The sequence below is a fragment of the Taudactylus pleione genome, unplaced genomic scaffold (genome assembly GCF_031769625.1).
Source record: "Taudactylus pleione unplaced genomic scaffold, aTauple2 ptg000009l, whole genome shotgun sequence".
NCBI lineage: Eukaryota > Metazoa > Chordata > Amphibia > Anura > Myobatrachidae > Taudactylus > Taudactylus pleione.
This window is the reverse complement of record NW_028284412.1, coordinates 15,338,439-15,358,018: the sequence shown is the minus strand read 5'-3', so window position 1 is coordinate 15,358,018 and position 19,580 is coordinate 15,338,439. Positions and strand designations below refer to the sequence as shown.

The 19,580-nt window shown below is 47.7% G+C and overlaps 1 protein-coding gene across 2 annotated transcripts in view; it reads right to left on the bottom strand.

The window, feature by feature from the left end:
• GLA (galactosidase alpha) overlaps positions 1–19,580 on the bottom strand; it is a 149,126-nt gene that overhangs the window by 14,213 nt on the left and 115,333 nt on the right. The window contains exons 5-6 of one of the 2 annotated variants that reach the window (XM_088467402.1): positions 11,977–12,138; positions 10,942–11,139 (exon numbers count right to left, since the gene is read on the bottom strand). In XM_088467402.1, the coding sequence (XP_088323528.1) occupies positions 10,942–11,139; positions 11,977–12,138 (360 nt within the window). The remainder of the gene's footprint in view (positions 1–10,941; positions 11,140–11,976; positions 12,139–19,580) is intronic. The other variant, XM_088467403.1, reaches the window with a different exon arrangement.

Sequence of the window (19,580 nt, the reverse complement as noted above, 5' to 3'; positions counted from 1 at the left end):
CTAAGGAACTGTTCCTTGACAAGATGAAATTCATCAATGTACAAGATCCGAACATAAAATTTACTTTTGATAATTACTCGAATCGTACATTATTTAGATGTGTCTATAGAACTCTCAGAAAGTTGTCTTAAAACTTCAGTTTATCAAAAGCCAACAGACTGTAATAATTATTATCCTCTAGTCATCATCCATTTTCGCTAATTAAGGGTGTCTTGTATTTTCAGTATTTGAGGGTACACAGAATTTGTAGTGATCCTCTAGAAGAGTGTAAATAAGTGGTATTAATGACAGAAATAGGTTATTCTTTAAAGTTACTGAAACAGGCCACAACAAAAGCTTTGTCAGTACCTAGAGCTGATACTTGCATAGTGTCCCTAAAGCTATGACCAAGAAATTGGTTTGAGTGAATAGGCTTTCTTCGAGATATAACTTATAGTGCGTACACATGGGACGATCAGTCAGCGGTCAGCAATAACGATATCGTTGACTGATCTCTCTGCACCTTCCCGGTGTGCTGGATGGATCAACGATCGCGGATCTTTACTGTATGTAACCTAGACGATATCGTCCAGGTTGGCCTGCATGCACGACTGATAGACGATATCGTTATCGTCCATACGTGCCCGTGCATCGCTGGTCGTTTGAAGGCACAAAAAAATTTACGATAACGATATGAACGATATAATTCACTAAAATTGGACCGTGTGTATGCACCATAATACCGCTTAAAGTATGTGGTCTCTGTTAAATAATTATATAGGACTGCCTCTTTTGCGGGAAGTATCCCTCTTAGCTTGCTATATACGCGGGAGGAATCTGAGGGACTGGTTAGTCTGCGCAGATATTACAGGATTTAGCCAAGAAAAAAATAAACACTTTCTTACAAACAAACCAGGTAATTATAAGTGTCTAGGGTGCACCACATATAGTTTCTTAGAAACTGGTGATTCCTTTGTGCACCCCCACTCCGGTAAATAGTATAAACCTAGACATGTGGTAAATTGTACTAGTCTATTTATTGTCTATTATATCAGATGTCCTTGTGGACTCTTATAAGTAGGGAAAACTACACGCACATTTCGTGAACATATGGCCCTACATCGGTCAGCTATTCGGAAAGCTTTTGAGGAGCCGTAGAGCAACTGGTGGCTAGACACTTTAAAGAATGCAGGCATATTCTCGTGACACTACGTTATAAAATGATAGATTGTATTCCAGAAGACATCACACGGGGTGATAGGTCTAAAAGGTTACTTCAAACAGAAGCACCGTTTAAACACAGTGCAACCAAATGGGTTAAACGAATCCCTGCCATTAAAATGTTTTTGTTTTTCTTATAATTTTTTTATCTAATTCGGCATTGATATATATTTAGCTTAGTGGTTTAAGTGGACCCTTGATTTATTTGTATATATGGATTCAAGTTTATGCACGATGGTGATATGCTAATTACCGTATTCCGCTATTTGGCTTGTGTACATCTTTTTAATATGTGAATAGATACTTGGTTGGTGATAGATAATTTCACTATTTTGTTTATTTATTGCTATAGTTCCTGGCTCCGGTTACTGATGTCACACCCGCTGCGACGTGCGTCGCAATGGTGTCAAACGCCAGCATCGAGAATCATAGTTACCACCACTTGTGGTGATTGCTTCTGTTATATAAGTAGGTGATAATTTTTTGTATATTATTCCTGATGAAAGTTATTAAAGACTGAAACATTGAATAGATGTATGAGGTTTTTGGTGATACTGGTATTACTGGTGATATGTATTTTGGAGTGCCGCTGCCTCTCCCTTTTTGATAATAATATTGTTCATTATATACAAGCACTTCATATAATTTTTTTGGGGGTGGATAATCTCTTTAAAGGTTCTTGTCTGCACAGTTACTGCTGGAAACATTCAGTAGATTACCCTGGTGCATTATTAATCCAGTGAAATAATTATTACAGATATTAAAAGTAAGAAAAATATTGTATTTGTTTTTGTACATACTTGAGCCAAGTCAGCTCGAGTTATTAAATCAGATGCTGTAAACATCTATATAATAATTAATGTTGACCTGTCCTGTCTCATTTATGAGCAGTGGGAATAGGGTCACCCACAACCAATGGCTCCCCACCACAGCGAACTAGACAGGATAGACCCGGAGAAAAGAACACTGCTGCAGCTTAACACAGAGTAAGTATAGTGGGACGTGGTTAGGGTGACCCAGTATAATACCAATTTCTACTTCAGGGTCCATAGGGTATCCACAGGATACCTTGGGGTATAGGTGTGACGTCAGTCGCAGGGCACCAAAGAGTTAAGCTTTCAGCCTCCCAGGATGCACTAGGTCCCCCTCCTATACCCCGCCCCCGGGCCAAGGCACCTCAGTTTAGTTTGGTGCCCGGCCGGAGTCGGGTGCACCTGTTGGAGTGGGGGCTAGAAGAGCCCCTGAAGCTTATTCTTCATGCAGCTGTGGCTGCACAACTGGATGAACAGCATGGACAGTCAGTCCTGACGTCCATGCTGTCTTCCCTACACCCCGCCGGTACCAGAACGCCGGTACTGATCCGGGGATGCTGGTGGGCGTCTGGGGTCACAGCTAGCGGTGACCCCAGATGCTCCGGACCATGGCCGGATTCAAGGGGGACAGAGGTAAGCAGCGGGGTCCCGCGGTGGGTCCCCGCTGATCACATGGTCCTAAGTCCCCAGGCAGGGGGCTCCCTGGGGACTGGCTGCAGCGTGGAGCCAGGCGACCAACCTGCGCTTCCACTACCCCCTGGGACAGCGGACCGCAGCAGAGCGGTAGCGCTGCGGCGTCCCAGGGGTTAAATGCATGCCAGGGGAGCGCGCCTTCCCTGTCTCACAGCCGGCGCCTCCCCCGCTGCACACAGCCCTCTCTGCATGCTGCCGACTGGTCCTGTGGCAACGCTCCTCCCCCAGGCCAGCCTCCTCTCTGCTCCTCGGCGGCCATCTTCTCCAGAACGCATGGTGAACGCTGCTGGAAGCGCTGGACGGAAGCATCGTGGTCTGGGTCCCCCCGCATACCTCTCCTCCGCTGTGGTCAGGTCTGTGTATGCAGCGCTGTGTCCTACCAGGCCCTGTGTCTGTGTAGTTGAGTGATCAGCGCTGTTAGTGCAGGAATTGTTATTTTTCTGCATTGTATGTGACTGTGCTAGCGCTGCTGCCTGTAATCTTTTCTTCTCTAAACTGTCAGCTTTATTACTGTCCCTGTTCTTTCTGCTAAAGCCCTTGCGGTGCGGTGCTGCAGGGTGGTCTCTCGCCTATTTAATACTTAATTGGTGAGAGAGGTCACATACGTGGTGCCATCATGTCTGAAAGTGATTTTCCCCTCCGGCTACAGTGTACCACGTGCAAAGTACCGTTAGCGGAGGGGGAGGGTAGCGCGGAGGGCCTTTGCCGGCAGTGTTTGTCCATGGCGCGGCCTATTACGGTTACAGCACCGGTACAGGAGCCGCCCTGGGCTTGTTTCGCTCAGGCGTTAACAGCTTTAGTGGGCCAGTTAGCTCCGCAGCCCGCGTTTACTCCGATGGGTTTGTCCCAGCAGTCAGTGGTGTCGTCACCCATGCAGGGGTTCCCACGACAATTGGTGGTACCCCACAGTCTCCCTATTTCCCCGCTCCCGGGTTCTCAGGAGCCAGCGTGGGTTAACTCCCTGACGAGTTCTGTACAGCACTTGTTGGATGTGTTGCAAGGGGAGTCTGTGATGCGGTCTCATAAAAGGCCGGTGGCGTCTCTGTCCGCTCCTTATGAGGATGACGAAGGGACGTCTGATGATGGGGAGATTCTAGATCCTTACGATCAGGAACCTCTCCATACTAAGGACGCTGATGCTAAGTCCAAAGTATATATTCCTGGACTTATTCGGGCGGTCCGCACAGCCTTGGTGATTGAGGACGAAGTTCCCCCAGCGGCTAAATCTAAGTATGCCTTTTTCAAAGATGTGAAGGGCGATGCCACAGTCTTTCCTCTTTCGGGTCAGTTGGTGGACCATTTAGAGGAGGCGTGGAAACAACCTGGCAAAAGATACCAGCCGCAGAGACGCCTGGCGGTGGCTTATCCGTTCGCGGATAATTATTTTGCGAAGTGGGAATCCCCTCCACAGGTGGATTCTCACGTGACCCGTCTTGTCCGTAGTGCCACATTGCCGATGCCATCCATGTCCTCCCTTAAGGATGCTACGGACCGCAAGGTAGAAATCTGCCTGAAGTCCGCTTATTCCCTTGCAGGGGGGGCAGCACGGCCGGCTATGGCCATTTGCTGGGTTGCCAGAGCGATGGAGCGCTGGGCGGATTCATTAGAGGCTTCTTTTGAATCCGACTGTCCGGCCGATCAGGCGGAGTTGATTGGCAATCTCCGTGATTCGGCCACCTACATCAACGAGGCGGCTCTAGACATTAGTACTCTGGTGTCTAGAATTTCTTCAGCAGCGGTAGCTGCTCGTCGCACCTTGTGGCTGCGATCCTGGAAGGCGGACGCAGATTCCAAGAAAGGTCTGGAAGCGTTGCCGTTTACCGGAGAAGTTCTCTTCGGTCCGGATCTGGATAAGATTGTGGCCACGCTGGCGGCAGCCAAATCTGCCTGTCTCCCGTCGGCCGCTGCTCCTTCTGGTTCGGGACCATCGTCCTTTCGGTCATCTAGGGCCCAGGGCAGGCCCAAACCACAGTCGTTTCCTCGACAGGCTGGCCCTAAGAAATCGGTCAAGCCCCGGAAGCAGGCATGGAGTACCAGACGTCCGGCCCCCAAGCCAGATGACAAGCCTGCGGCCTGACGGTCCGGGCCTCCCTTTGGGGGATCCCAGGGTGGGAGGCCGCCTGCTACAGTTCGCCCAGTGTTGGTCGACCACTACGACAGACACTTGGGTTCTGGAGGTGGTTTCCCACGGATACGCCCTCTCCTTCCGGCACAGACCCCCGGCTCGCTTCTTCACCACGGGTCTCCCATCAGACCGGAACAAGGCTACGGAGCTGCGGAAGGTATTGCACACTATGCTCCAGGCTGGAGTTAAAGTGGCGGTTCCATTCTCCCAGAGGGGCCAGGGTTTCTATTCAAATCTATTTTTGGTACAGAAACCCAATGGGTCATATCGTCCGATTCTCAACCTCAAAGCACTCAACAAGTCTTTGCGGGTCCCGAAGTTTCGGATGGAGACCCTACGGTCCATCATTCTGGCGCTGGAACCTGGGGACTACTTGGTGTCATTGGACATACAGGACGCTTACCTGCATGTCCCTATTCTTTGGCGCCATCAACAGTTCCTCAGGTTTGCAATCAGCAGCGACCACTTCCAGTTTCGGGCGTTACCTTTTGGCCTGGCAACAGCACCACGTGTTTTCACCAAGGTGATGGCGGTCATGGCGGCTTCTCTGCGGCTGCAGGGAGTCCGCATGTTGCCGTATTTGGACGACCTGTTATTGGTGGCAGGATCTCCAGAGCTCCTGTTACGCCACTTGGACCTGACCATTGCACTGCTGCAACGGCACGGCTAGCTAATCAACTGGCAGAAGTCCACTCTAATCCCGTCTCGGAGGATTCTGCATCTTGGAGCCTTATTGGACTCGGGACAGCAAAGGATCTTCGTGACGGAGGACAAGATCTCTGCTTTACAGTCAAGGGTGCGCAGTTGTCTGCACAGCCGCCGGGTGTCCTTACACTCGGCGATGAGGTTACTGGGCTCCATGGTGTCGGTGTTCGACATGGTGGAATACGCCCAGTTTCACTCCAGACCTCTGCAGCACCTGATCCTGTCCAAGTGGAACGGGCTGACTCAGTCTCTGAAGTCCCAGACGATTGTGCTCACCCAGGAGGTTCGCCTGTCCCTTACGTGGTGGTTACAGACGACCCACCTCAACAAGGGACGTCCGTTCTGGGTTCCAAATTGGGTCCTGTTGACAACGGACGCCAGTCTTCGGGGCTGGGGAGCAGTTTCGGGTCCACACTTGTTCCAGGGCAGGTGGACGCCGACAGAAGCAGAGCTTCCAATAAATATCTTGGAACTCCGTGCGGTCTTCAATGCTCTCCAGCAGGCACAGCGGTTTCTCCAGGGTCGCCCGGTGCAGGTCCAGTCGGACAATGCTACCACCGTGGCCTACATAAACAGGCAAGGAGGAACTCGCAGTCGGGCGGCTCTCGTAGAGGTCTCTCGGATCCTGGTTTGGGCGGAGCGCAATCTTCCGGCCATATCAGCGGTCTTCATCCCGGGAGTGCTCAATTGGGAGGCGGACTTTCTAAGTCGCCAGGACGTTCATCCGGGGGAATGGTCCCTGCACCCGGACGTTTTTCAACTACTGGTGGACAGGTGGGGTCTTCCAGAAATCGACCTCATGGCGTCCCGGCACAACAACAAGTTGCCTGAGTACGGGTCTCGCACAAGAGACGAATGGGCGTCTCTGGTGGATGCTCTGTCCGTCCGGTGGACGTTCCGGTTCGCATACCTGTTCCCTCCGGTCTCCCTTCTTCCACGGGTAATCCGGAAATTCAAACAGGAAGGAGGGACGCTCCTGTTGATAGCTCCCGCGTGGCCCAGACGGCACTGGTTCTCAGACCTTCAGGGTCTGTCCGTGGACATTCCTCTGCGGTTGCCGCTACGACCGGACCTTCTGTCTCAGGGTCCTTGCCTTCACCCGGACCTGACTCGGCTGTCTTTGACGGCGTGGCTGTTGAGACGGCCATGCTGAGGTCCCGGGGGTTTTCCAGCTCTGTGGTGCGTACCATGTTACGAGCTCGGAAACCGTCTTCCGCGAGGATATACCATCGCGTGTGGCATACGTTCTTCCAGTGGTGTCGACCGAGAGGTTATGCACCGCGGGAGTTTCGTCTGTCTCGGATTCTTGCCTTCCTGCAAGCGGGACTAGATCATGGGCTTCGCCTTGCTTCTTTGAAGGTACAGGTTTCGGCCCTATCTGTCTGGTTTCACCGTAGGATTGCTACAATCCCGGATGTGCGCACCTTTATGCAGGGTGTTCTCCGCATTCAGCCGCCCTTTGTTCCACCTGTGGCGCCTTGGGATTTGGCTGTGGTCCTGAGGGCTCTCCAAGGACCGCCGTTTGAACCACTGGGCTCAGTGGATCTTAAATGGCTAACAGCTAAGACTGTTTTCCTTCTGGCCATTGCTTCGGCCAGACGTGTTTCTGAGTTAGGGGCTCTTTCTTGTAGACCCCCTTTCTTGGTTTTTTATGGGAACAGGGCAGTGCTCCGCACTCGGCCCGAGTTTCTTCCCAAAGTTGTTTCCCAGTTTCATATTAACGAGGAAATAGTTGTTCCGGCCTTTAACTCACCGGGTCTTTCCGTGGGTGAGGCCTCTTTGGATGTTGTGCGGGCCTTAAGGACTTATGTTGACCGCACTTCTTCGTTTAGGAAGTCGGACGCTTTGTTTGTCCTCTTTGGCTTCCGTAAAAAGGGTTGGCCTGCTTCAAAGCAAACTTTGGCAGCCTGGATCCGTATGGCTATTTCTGAAGCTTATCTTCATGAAGGCCTACCGGTCCCTCCTTCTCTGAAGGCTCATTCCACTAGGTCTGTGGGTCCTTCGTGGGCAGCTCGACGTGGTGCCTCGGCAGTTCAGATCTGCAAGGCTGCTACGTGGTCTTCTGTCCATACCTTTGTGAGGTATTACAGGTTTGACACCTTCGCCTCTCAGGATGCTTCCTTCGGGCGGCGGATTCTCCTTTCTGCACAGGAGCGTCCCCACCCTTAAAGGATACTGCTTTGGGACATCCCCAAGGTATCCTGTGGATACCCTATGGACCCTGAAGTAGAAAATATGAGATATGGTAAGAACTTACCCTTGTTATCTCTATTTCTACGAAGTCCATAGGGTTCCACAGGACTCCCGCCCTGTCGCACCTGTGCTGCAGATGGGCTTTGCTCTGGTCACCGGTTTTCCGTCTCCCTCTGGTGAGAATGTGATTCTTGTATGTGTCCAGATCTTTGTTCTCTCTCTTCCTTCTCCTCCTCCGGCCTATGGCTTGGTAACTAACTGAGGTGCCTTGGCCCGGGGGCGGGGTATAGGAGGGGGACCTAGTGCATCCTGGGAGGCTGAAAGCTTAACTCTTTGGTGCCCTGCGACTGACGTCACACCTATACCCCAAGGTATCCTGTGGAACCCTATGGACTTCGTAGAAATAGAGATAACAAGGGTAAGTTCTTACCATATCTCATATTTTATATATTTTATATATATTTGCAGTTTCCCCATAGATATATTATGGCCTACAAATATAATATGAATTTGAAAAACTTAATTATAAACCCAACTTTACCTAACTTACAATAACGTAACCATATTAGGCAATTAAAGGGGAGTCCATCTGACCTACTTTCTTAGGAACTACTTGCCAAACATCACCATTTATCTTTTCTAGACAAAATGTAGAGTACCACCTTTTTAAATACAGACGTACAGTACCACACATCAAATTGTCTTCTAACATTCCAGGTGAATTCACTTTTCTTACACTTTAGAGAAACACATTGCATTGGGGTAAGTATGTAAGTAGCATACTGAAAAGAATAGAAATTCTCATCAACACATCTTTCTGCCATACAATGATGGGTGGGGACTCTGCAAAAGTGTGTTTCAACACTGATCTGGTAAATTGTAGAAGGTAAGCTCATTGCATAGAGGAACTAGACCTGCAGAAGGGAAACTCATGCTTATAGTTTCCCTGCTGTATGGAAAACCACTCTAGTGTGCATAACTTTGGGATTGGTTGGGGATTTGGCTTGCATGCTGCTCGTTCTTTAACCGATCTGAGTTAGTGCACACATTTTGCGGTTCATAAATGACTTCTTCTACCTACATACAGTATAAGCAAAATACCACATCTCACAGGTCTGCGAATTACAGTATATCTGGAGGAAAATGTTTGTAATCTTAGATAGGTATTTCATAACAAGGTATCGTAGGAATGTCAAATCAAGGACAATGGTAAAATGATACATTACTCACTGATAAATGACAGCAGTCAATAAAACTACTGTCATAACATTCTGTCTGTCTCCCCACGTTCTCCTCACTCACTGCTGCCAGCCTTCCATGTTCTTGCACTGTGTGCAGTAAATTTGTGTATGAAAGTTACACAGATGCACATACTATAGATCACTTTCTATGTTTAAACTGGAGCCACAGAATCCAGCACACTACATTCTAGGGGCTCAAATAGTTTTCAGTGTCAGCAACCTAGGCAGAGATCTCATTTTCATTATAAGACACTACAACATTTTCTTCACCCATGCTGCAAGCAGGGAGGAGTATTCTGCTTGTGAATGCAGTGAAATGCTGCCAGGGGTCCCTAAATCACAAGGCTATTGCTCTATTCAAAGGAAAACCCTGCTGGACCCACAGAGATGACAAAAATACCAAAAGGTTCCAATCTTGTATATTGACCTGACTTCACAGCCCAGGATAGGGTACAGTAAGGGGCTGGTAGCCTCTGGGAAACTTATGTTTTCCCACCTCTAGTGGGAGACAGCCAGGCTGCTTAGCACTGCAACTAGTTAAAGATTTTTTTTTTTTTCTGAGGGGAAGATGTATGATATTTCTGTATTTATTTATTTATATTTCACTGCAGACAACCTGCAAATCATTACTCACAGAATGCAGATACCTCATCGACAACTCATACATTTACAATTACTGAATAGCAAACCATGCAGTAATTTATGGAATTGCAAATTAAACCCATGAATGGATAAAGGTGCCTACACACCATACTTGCCTACTTTTGAAAAAGCTTTACAGGGAGATTGTGAAAGCAGCACCTATGAGCACGGCGGTAAAGTGGGCGTGTACTGCTACATCTGAGAGGCGTGTAATAAAATTGATTAACATCCACATGTAAATGAGCCCCGAAGCTTTATTATGATCTACTTGTTGATGAAAACACACTGATACTTCTCAGAAAATACATGTAGCTATAGGGATCATTGTGCCTTATAACCAATGCAGGGAAATTATACTAATGAACCCATTTGAATGTATATATCTCTGTTTTTCTTTTATATAACAGTGTCATAATGGGGGTAAGGTGAAATGAGAGAGATAGGTAGACTCTTCAGGGAGACAGGGAGATTGCTGCTATTTCAGGGAGTCTCCCTGACAATGAGGGAGAGTTGGCAAGTATGCTACACACTAGGCGATATTTTACACGATCCGCCTGATTCCGATGCATCGGAACGTGAAATAGTTTAAAATATGTCCAAATCGTGAGTGTCCATCGTGACTGCTTGTTAAGTGAAGGCACATCACAGACAGACAAACGTCTGCACGATTACAAAGTCGGAATCATGCAGTCTTTTGCCTGTCGTCTAGTGGATGTGCGCCTTTAGTCACGATGCACTGGAATAGTTAGGATGCACGATAGATCGTGGGTCAGTTTGGACACTTTTTAATACCAAATCGTTCCCATGACTGCCAATGGAGATATCAGACACAATATCGCATCGTGACCACATCGCCTAGTGTGTAGGCACCTTTAGTGGTAAAAGTTAAGATCATTAATGGATAAATTATGGCATGAGCAACACGAAGACAGCAGAACTGACTAACAGTAAAAGACAATATGATGTGTATTACATTTGTATTTTTATTGCATTTGACCTTTATTAGCTTTGGTGAGCAGGGTCATCTCACCTTTTGTTTAATTGTTTTTAATGGTATTTACTAGTCCTTGCTTGCTCAATTTGATTTTCTCCCTCTGACTGTACAGTAATATATACTTTATGTAAGTTGGTGCTCCACAATAACATAATAATAATGGCATCAGTTCTTAATTGTTGAAGGGTATCTCAGTACCTATTTTCCTGGAAACATTATGATGTATTGAATTGGAATATTTAATTGTTGAAGGGTACAGTTAGGAGGAGGTGGTCTGTGTACCCAATCTTGAATGCTAAAGAGACCAATCTCACTTTGCATCAGGTTTTCTAATACCTTTAGAACTCTGTATCCCTGTACACCAAGAGAATCTTGGTTGATAGCGATCACCTCTTGGTTCTGGAGGAGAGCTTTGGACTCTGGACTGATATCACGCAAATCATTAGACATTAGTAAAGGTGCAGCCATAATCGACCATAGAGCCATCTGGGTGACCTGCTGATCCCAACTCAAGCCAAAATTACCTATGACAAGCTGAGACAAAATTTTGAACCATTATAATGAAGTATAAGGTTTCAATAACACAGAAAATAAAAAATAAGGGTGTGGATCAAGGATTCTAAAATTAGTTATGCTGGCCATACACACTACAATTATCGGGACGATCCGCCCGATATCGGCGGATCGCCGCGATAATTGTAGCGTGTGGGGGGGGCGACCGAGGGTTAAATATTGCTCGGTCGGGCATGCTGGATTGTCCAGCATGCCCGTCCGATGCAATATTTACCCTGTAACTGTCGGCCGCATCAGGCAGTGTATGCCCAGCGCGGCCGACAGACAGAAATTTCCTGTGTTCCTTCCTACGGAAGGAACAGGCAAATGTCTCCTCCCCCAGGGGCGGAGCGCGGATGTCGGGCTATACACTGTGAGATTTCTCTCACAGTGTATGCCGCGGACATCTGCGGCTGGCAGCCGGCCAGATAAATTGTCTGTCTGACAGGCATTTTATCTGGCAGTGTACGCCCAGCATAAGTTTAGGCCAGAGAATTACAAATTAGTACAAATAGGGATATTTATGAAAATGATTTTAGCAGAAGAACTGCACTGTAAAGTTATATGTTTCTTTTATTTTTATAAACTGCACAATTAGTTTAGGTAGCATAGTGGATAGCATTGCTAATTGATAGCAATACAATCTTGAGTTCTATTACCGACTATCTGTGTGGAGTTTGCATGTTCTCATTGTGTTTGCATGGGTTTTCTCTAAGTGCTCCACTTTTTCCTACACTACAAAAATATACTGGAAGGTTAATTGCCTTCTGACTAAAATAACTAATTAGCAAATGCACACATTACACATGTCTTACTCACCATATCTGGGTCATTCCATGCTCCCGGACCAGCTACAAGAACCAATTCATCTTGCAAAGCGGAGGTAAAATCTATCACAGATTTTACACTTACCCAAGAGTCTTCAATATCATCAAAGTTTCTCCATGAGTTGCAATATTTGGAAACTTCTGAATAGTTGACCTACAAATGGTAAATGGTGCAAGAGTAAATCAAATAATGAAACTAGGACTTTTTACAGACTTTCCTGAAAACTAGTGAACCACGTCCTACAATTTTTTTCTGCATGTGACTATTGCAGGAACACACTTTAATAAAAAAAAAAAATAAACACCACATATCGGGGAACAGTTATGAAAATGAATACAACTTATAGAAACCATATTATCAGTTATAGGTTGCAAAAAGAAGTCAAATGTCTTTTCAGCTCAGTTACCTCTGCACCAGTTTTCAAAGACAATCTTACCTAGTACTGTATGTCTTTTCTATCATAGGAAATCATTCAGACCTGCTCCTAGGATGCTATCGCTCGTAGCTGGCCGATATTTGTATTCTGCGCATGCGTATGCATCACAAAGCGCATGCACGAACCACTGCGTCAGACCGGGAAACGCTTGATCGCCCAGCATAAACAGCCCAGTTGAATGAATGACAGAAGAGGCCATTTGTGGGAAGTAACAGGGGCAGGCCACTAGAAACGGGGGAGTTGAGGTACGAATGCAGGCGTGCCTGTGTGTTTTAATGCCGTTTCATAGGCGTGCATAATTAACAGGCAGCGTCATTGTACACGTCAGCTTGCAGCCAGGTATAGTCAACCTCAAGTACTGCGAGCACATTCGATGGTGCTCGATGTACCAATGTTTTCAGGCTCTTTCAGGAGATGACGTGCGCAAGTGGGCATCTTATGAATGGCTGGTGGGCGTCTGCATACACAAAGTGATCGCTCGCCAAGACATAGTGGGCGTGCAAATGCCTTGCTGGGCGTGCGCTGGATTTGCATACGCTGGAAGCGAGCGATCGCATCTAGCGAGCAGGTCTGAATCAGGGGCCTGATTCAGACCCACTCGCGAGCGGCTGACCGCTCGCAAGTGGGTCGATGGTGTGCACTGCGCATGCGCACGACGGAGGGAGCTCCGTCGTGCGCATGCGCGAGACGCGACGAGCGAAGGACTTTCCTTCGCTCGTTGTGTCTGATCAAAGGGGGCGTGCTGTCGATGTTGATTGACAGCAGGCCCCCTTTGGTGGGCGTGCCTCCCAGACGGTGGCGTTCCCAAGGGAACGCCTACCGTCAGAAGCCGGCCCCACTGACATCACTAGTGATGTCAGTGGGAGTGATTTTGGCTCTGATAGAGCCAAAATCACTCCGGGCCTTGCGGTTGAGAAACTCAACCGCAGGCTTCGGCTCGCGGTGGCGATGGTCAAGACCATCGCGACCATCAACCTGCACGCTCGTATAGGCTGTGGGTGGTGACCCACAGCTATACGAGCGTCCAGGAGGACGCTCCATAATTATGGAGGTGGGCCCTGATTCAGAGCAAGCACTCTGGTCAGAGCGTCCGGCTCTGAATCAGGGCCCAGGTCCATAGTGTACTCCCTTCAAAATGACACATGCAGAAGAAATCTACAGTAATGTTTCACCCTCACACTCAAACTATAGAACATAAAAGATTGTTATGTAAGGTGAGAAATAATTGTAAGGTCTTACTTTGCGTCTATAATTGTTGTTTAGTGCTCTATATTCTAGAACTAGATGATGTCCCCGGTGGTACCTGGGTTTTTTCCTACTCTTTCTGCCTGTTTCTCTATTTCCTCCTTTTTCTCTTCAGCGCCCACCCTGCTTCTTTTCTCCACCTATTTTTCCATCTTTCATTTCCCCATTATCTGTTTGTTTCTCTTATAAGCACTTGATTTAGTTTCTTTATTTTAACATTGCCTACAGATGTGTTCTCATACACTATTGCTGCAGTCGCGCCAAACAGCCCTTCACAGCACATACACTAAAAGAGAAAGAAAGAAGACTTTTTTTTTAGGTTCACTGTTATAGAAGTAATGCCATAATAAAATATAACTTTTAATGAATATATTAAAAAACGTGTGTGTGTGTGTGTATATATATATATATATATATATATATATATACACATATATATATATATATACACACACACACACATACATACGTGCATATAACCTGTGACTGAAAATTCTATTTAATAAAAATAAAATGAATAAATTGGCTGTTACATATATTAGTGATGTGATTACGTTATACTGATGCAGTCTGGTTATATAGTGTAGTCACTAACTGTAACAGTATTGGTTCTAGTTGTACATAGCAACACTATAATCCAAACATCGATTTAGGCAAAATAATTTAATTATGAAGTTATTTAAAACATAATGTGGAGCTCTTGAGATGGTAATTTGCAAATATAAATACAAATTAGATCCTTAACCAAATGACGTGGTACCTATTAGCCATAGGCGAAACTGGGGGGTGGTCCAGTGGTGCACAGGACCACCCATTAGCCCAGTTTGCTTAAAAAAAAAAAAAAGCCACCGGGTAAGCTGCTGCAGCTCTTCCCAAAAGCAGCAAAACAACGGAGCAGCAGGTAAGTGCTGGCGACTGCAGGTGGTGGGGGGGGGGAATTGGAGCTTTGCACGGTGCTAAGAGGGGAGGGGGCATTGGAACTGTGCACAGTGCTAAGGGGGGAGGTGGAGTTGGAGCTGTGCACAGTGCTAAGGAGGGATGGATTGGAGCTGTGCACAGTGCTTGCAGGGGGGAGCTGACTGCACAGGGGGCTAGGGAGGAAGGTTGGAGCTAACTGCACACAGCTGGGGGGGATTGGAGCTGACTACACGGGGGGGTTTGGAGCTTACTGCACAATGGGCTGGGGGGTATGTTTGGAACTGACTGCACAGGGCTGTGGGGGATTGGAGATGACTGCACAGGGGGCTGGGGGGATAGGTTGTAGCTAACTGCAAAGGGCTGTGGGGGTTGGAGTTAACACAGGGCTGGGGTGACACGGGTTGGGGAATGACGCTGACGCACACTGTGGCTGGGGGAATGGGGCAGAGAGACGCACACTGGGGCCGGGGGAATGGGGCTGAGAGACGCACAGTGGGGCTGAGAGACGCACACTGGGGTCGGGGAAATGGGGTATAGAGACACTGGGGCAGAGACACACACTGGGGTCGGGGAAATGTGGCTTAGAGACACACTGGGGCAGAGAGACACACACTGGGGTTGGGGCAATGGGGCTGAGAGATGCACACTGGGGTTGAGGAAATGGGGCTTAGAGACACACTGGGGCAGAGATATACACACACACAAGTTGGGGCAATGGGGCTGAGAAACACTGGGTCAGAGAGACTCACTAGTGCTGAGAGATGCACACTGGGGCAGGAGAAATGGGGCTTAGACGCACACTGGGGTTAGAATGGGGCTGAGAGACACACTGGGTCAGAGAGACGCAAACTAGTGCTGAGAGATGCACACTAGGGCAGGGGGAATGGGGCTTAGATACACACGGGCAGAGAGACGCACACTGGGGGAATGGGGCTGAGAGATGCACACTGGGGCCGGAGAAATGGGGCTCAGACACACTGGGACGCACACTGGGGTCAGGGCAATGGGGCTGAGAGACACACTGGGGCAGAGCGATGCACACTGGGGCTGAGAGGTGCACACTGGGGTCGGAGGAATGGGGCATAGAGACGCACACTGGGGCCAGGGGAATGGGGCTGAGAGATGCACACTGGGGCCGGGGGAATGGGGCATAGAGAGGCACAATGGGGCTGAGAGATTCACACTGGGGCCGGGGGAATGGGGCTGACAGACGCACACTGGGGCCGGGGGAATGGGGCTGAGAGATACACTGGGGCAATGAGACGCACACTGGGGTTGGGGAAATGGGGCTTAGAGACACACTGGGGTTAGGGAAATGGGACTTAGAGACACACTGGGGTTGGGGGAATGGGGCTGAGAGACACACTGGGGCCATAGAAATGGGGCTTAGAGACACACTGGGACGCACACTGGGGTCGGGGCAATGGGGCTGAGAGACCACACTGGGGTCGGGGGAATGGGGCTGAAAGACACACTGGGCTCGGGGGAATGGGGCAAAGGCATACACTGGGTCCGGGGGAATGGGACTGAGAGATGCACACTGGGGCCGGGGGAATGGGGATGAAAGATACACTGGGGCAGAGTGACGCACACTGGGGCAGGGGGAATGGGGCTGAGAGATGCACACTGGGGCCGGGGGAATGGTGCTGAGACTCACTGGAGCAGAGTGATGCACACTGGGGTCAGGGGGAATGGGGCTGAGAGATGCACACTGGGGCTGGCGTAATGGGGCTGAGAGATACACACTGGGGTCAGTTGAATGGAGCAGAGAGACGCACACTGAGGCTGGTGGAATAAGGCTGAGAGCCACAGGTGGGCTTGAGGATGGAGAGACACAGGGTGTCCTGGGGATGGAGAGAGACAAGGGGGCCTGGAGATAGAGAGACATGGAGGCCTGGAGATAGAGACACAGAGAGTCTAGAGAACCACAGAGGGGCCTGGGGATGGAGACATTGGGGGATCTGGAGTAACAGGGGAGCCTGGAGAGACACAGAAGTTTGATCAGGGAATTTTAAATTTTTCCTGCACAAAAGCTTCTGTTACTACAGTATACATTATCTGGTTATGATGATGGCATGGGTTATATTTTTACGTAAACAGGCATCTTCCAGACAATATGATCTCCTACATGAATAGTGAATACCGGCTGAAGACGCTGCCCAGTGAGACTCAAATTCCTCAGAGGTTTCCCTTTGCAGAGAAACCACCATATAGGTAAGAAAAGACTTTCAAACTGACTGGGGTCCCAAAACCCACCTAGGGGTGACACCAAGGTGACAGGAGCCGGATGCTGCACTGTAGCATTAAGTGCAGCACTCGGCTCCTGATAGTGTGAGGGAGCTGATACTGCACAGTGCTCACCCGTACTTCTTCCACACACCAGACCACTGGGGTTCGGGCTGCGAGGCCATTCTTTCTTCTCAAGTGACCATGCCCCCTGTTCACAAGGCCACGCCCTTTTTTTGGCGGCGCGCAGAGTAGACGAGCGCACAACATGCCTCCCTACACCAGGTGACACCATGGGGATGGACTCCACTGGTGACTGGTGTTTTTTTTCCAATATCTGACATGGTGCTAAAACTGGGACCACCCATTACCAGATCTTTAGTTTAGCCTATGCTATTAGCCAAGTATAAGGTAGGGTTAGATTATAAAATTAGCTCCTTAATCAAATGTTGAACAAAGATTCAAATGTAATATCAACATATAGGTGACTGTATAACTCAATATCTGAATTCTTGCTAAGCCGGATGAAAGTTAAAAAAAAAGTAGAAAGTACTGTAGGAACCAGAGTGTATGCATGACCTACCAGTTTATACTGCCTCCTTGTATTCCTGGGGCAGTAAACAGATAGGAGCAAGGTAGTCTGTCCCTACATTTGGAGAATAGAAAGTCAGATGGATCTGGTTTTGGGGTCCGAATTAAGAGTCCATCTGGAAATAAGAATAAAATAGAAGTCTGTGTGTGTGCAGATATTGTGATTCCCATTAACTCATTGTTAGCTCCCGTAGTCCACCACGCATAGACCAGTACACATACAGTGAAATCGCGCGGCAAATCAGACCCTATAATAGGTATTACTTAAGTTAATTAAAGATCTAATCCTACATTATACTTGACTAATACTGTAGGTACCATGTCATTTGATTAAGGATCTAATTTTTTGTCTCAAGAGCTCTACCCGTTTTAATGACGATATATAAGGCTATATTATATGTTAAATATCTTCATAATTAAATTATTTTGCCTAAATCGATATATTTTGATTACTGTATAATGTTGCTGTGTACAACTGGAATCACTACTGTTACAGCAGGTGGCTACGAGTATATGGAGTATGGGGGTGATTCATCTTCGGACGCAAATCTTATCTGCAAATGCAGCAGGAGGCGTATGACAACCCCTGCTGTATTTGCGATCCCAGCACTGCGACCCAGGTTTCAGGCTGGGATCATGGTGGACGGTGCTGGGCCACCAGCCAGCTGAGTAAGCCTGGCTGTCCGGCTTGCGAGGCCGGGAAACTGCGTCTGTCGACGCAGTCCCTGGTCTTGCCAGTCCCAGAAAACGGGATGGACACATCCCCATTTCCAGGAAACACCGCCCCCGCACCGGCCCTTATATGCCTCTGACTGTCAATCAGGCAGATGCATTGAAGGAGCTGCATGGAATTATGCAGGACCCATTCTGCATACACGCAGAATGGGTCCTGCGCACGTGCATATTCTCCGATAATCGGAATCTGAATTTAGCATTGCACGCTGTATCAGCCCCTATATTGTATATGGAGATCGGTTCCCTGATCACAATATAACCTGAATGCATTAGTATAACTTGGGCAGCAGAGACGGAGTAATGCTTAGCATTACTATGGCTGCAGGCCTGTTACAAGGCTGCATAGGTTTTTATTTCAAAGTGGGGGATTTTCTAAGTGGTATTATATGCACAGCATAATTTAAAGCGTTAGACAAGAGTTAACAAGGAGGAAGACAGGAGGACAACATTTAAAAAAGAACTCTTTACAACTTGAAAACAATTGAAAAGGTTCTGAGCTTCTGGATACCTTGCAACTTCATTATAACCTGAACACACATTTTGCCAACAGCCTGCTTCCACACTGCTAGCAACTACCAGTTGGATTGCTGCATTTTAATTTTTGAATGTATGTTTTTTGACCCTACACTGTTTATATTATTCCTTTACCACTGTCAATTTATCTCTACACCACTGTAGTATCTACCATTTTTAAACACCTTCTCATCTATAAGAATGCTTTATCCTTAATTTAAAGTCCTGCAACTTTAACAGCTCTAAACTCATTTTGTTTATTATATACTCTTGTAGTTTTGCCTTTACATCTACTAACAGTTGTTCTTCCTTTTATCTGATTTTTAGACACTTTAACTGTACTATTCCTGTATCTCACTCTCATCAATACTACTGCTGTTTTCTTCCCCCTCTAATCCCTCATCTACGCAATGTCTCTTTTCTTCTACTCCCCCCCTCACTCAGAAGCTACATAATACTGTTCTCTACCACCAGTTCCCATTTCTTTTCTCCCTCCATAGTCTCCACTTTCTCTTCTATCTCCCTTCATCCCATCTAGTACTCTCCACCGCATCTCCCATAACTCATAAGCCTTGCGCCCTCCATATTCTCCAAGTTACAACTCTTCTTCTCAACCCACACTAAACCTCCACCTTGCCCACCACCTGCTGTAACCCTTCCTCACTCAGAAGCCCACCACATACCCACACTCTCCTTATCCCCCTGCTCTAAATCAATCTCAACCCCACACTACAGCAACCCTAACAATCTCTTCTCTCTTCTCCCAACTCTGTCCCTGTCTCCTCTGGAAAGCCAGTCCTGTCTATAATCAACTGGTCTCTGTCCATTACGGCTTCATATTCAACTCCTTCAATCTCCTAGCCATCACCAAATCCTGGACTTACCCATCTGACACCACTTCTCCAGCAGCTATCTCCTTTGGGAGCCTCAC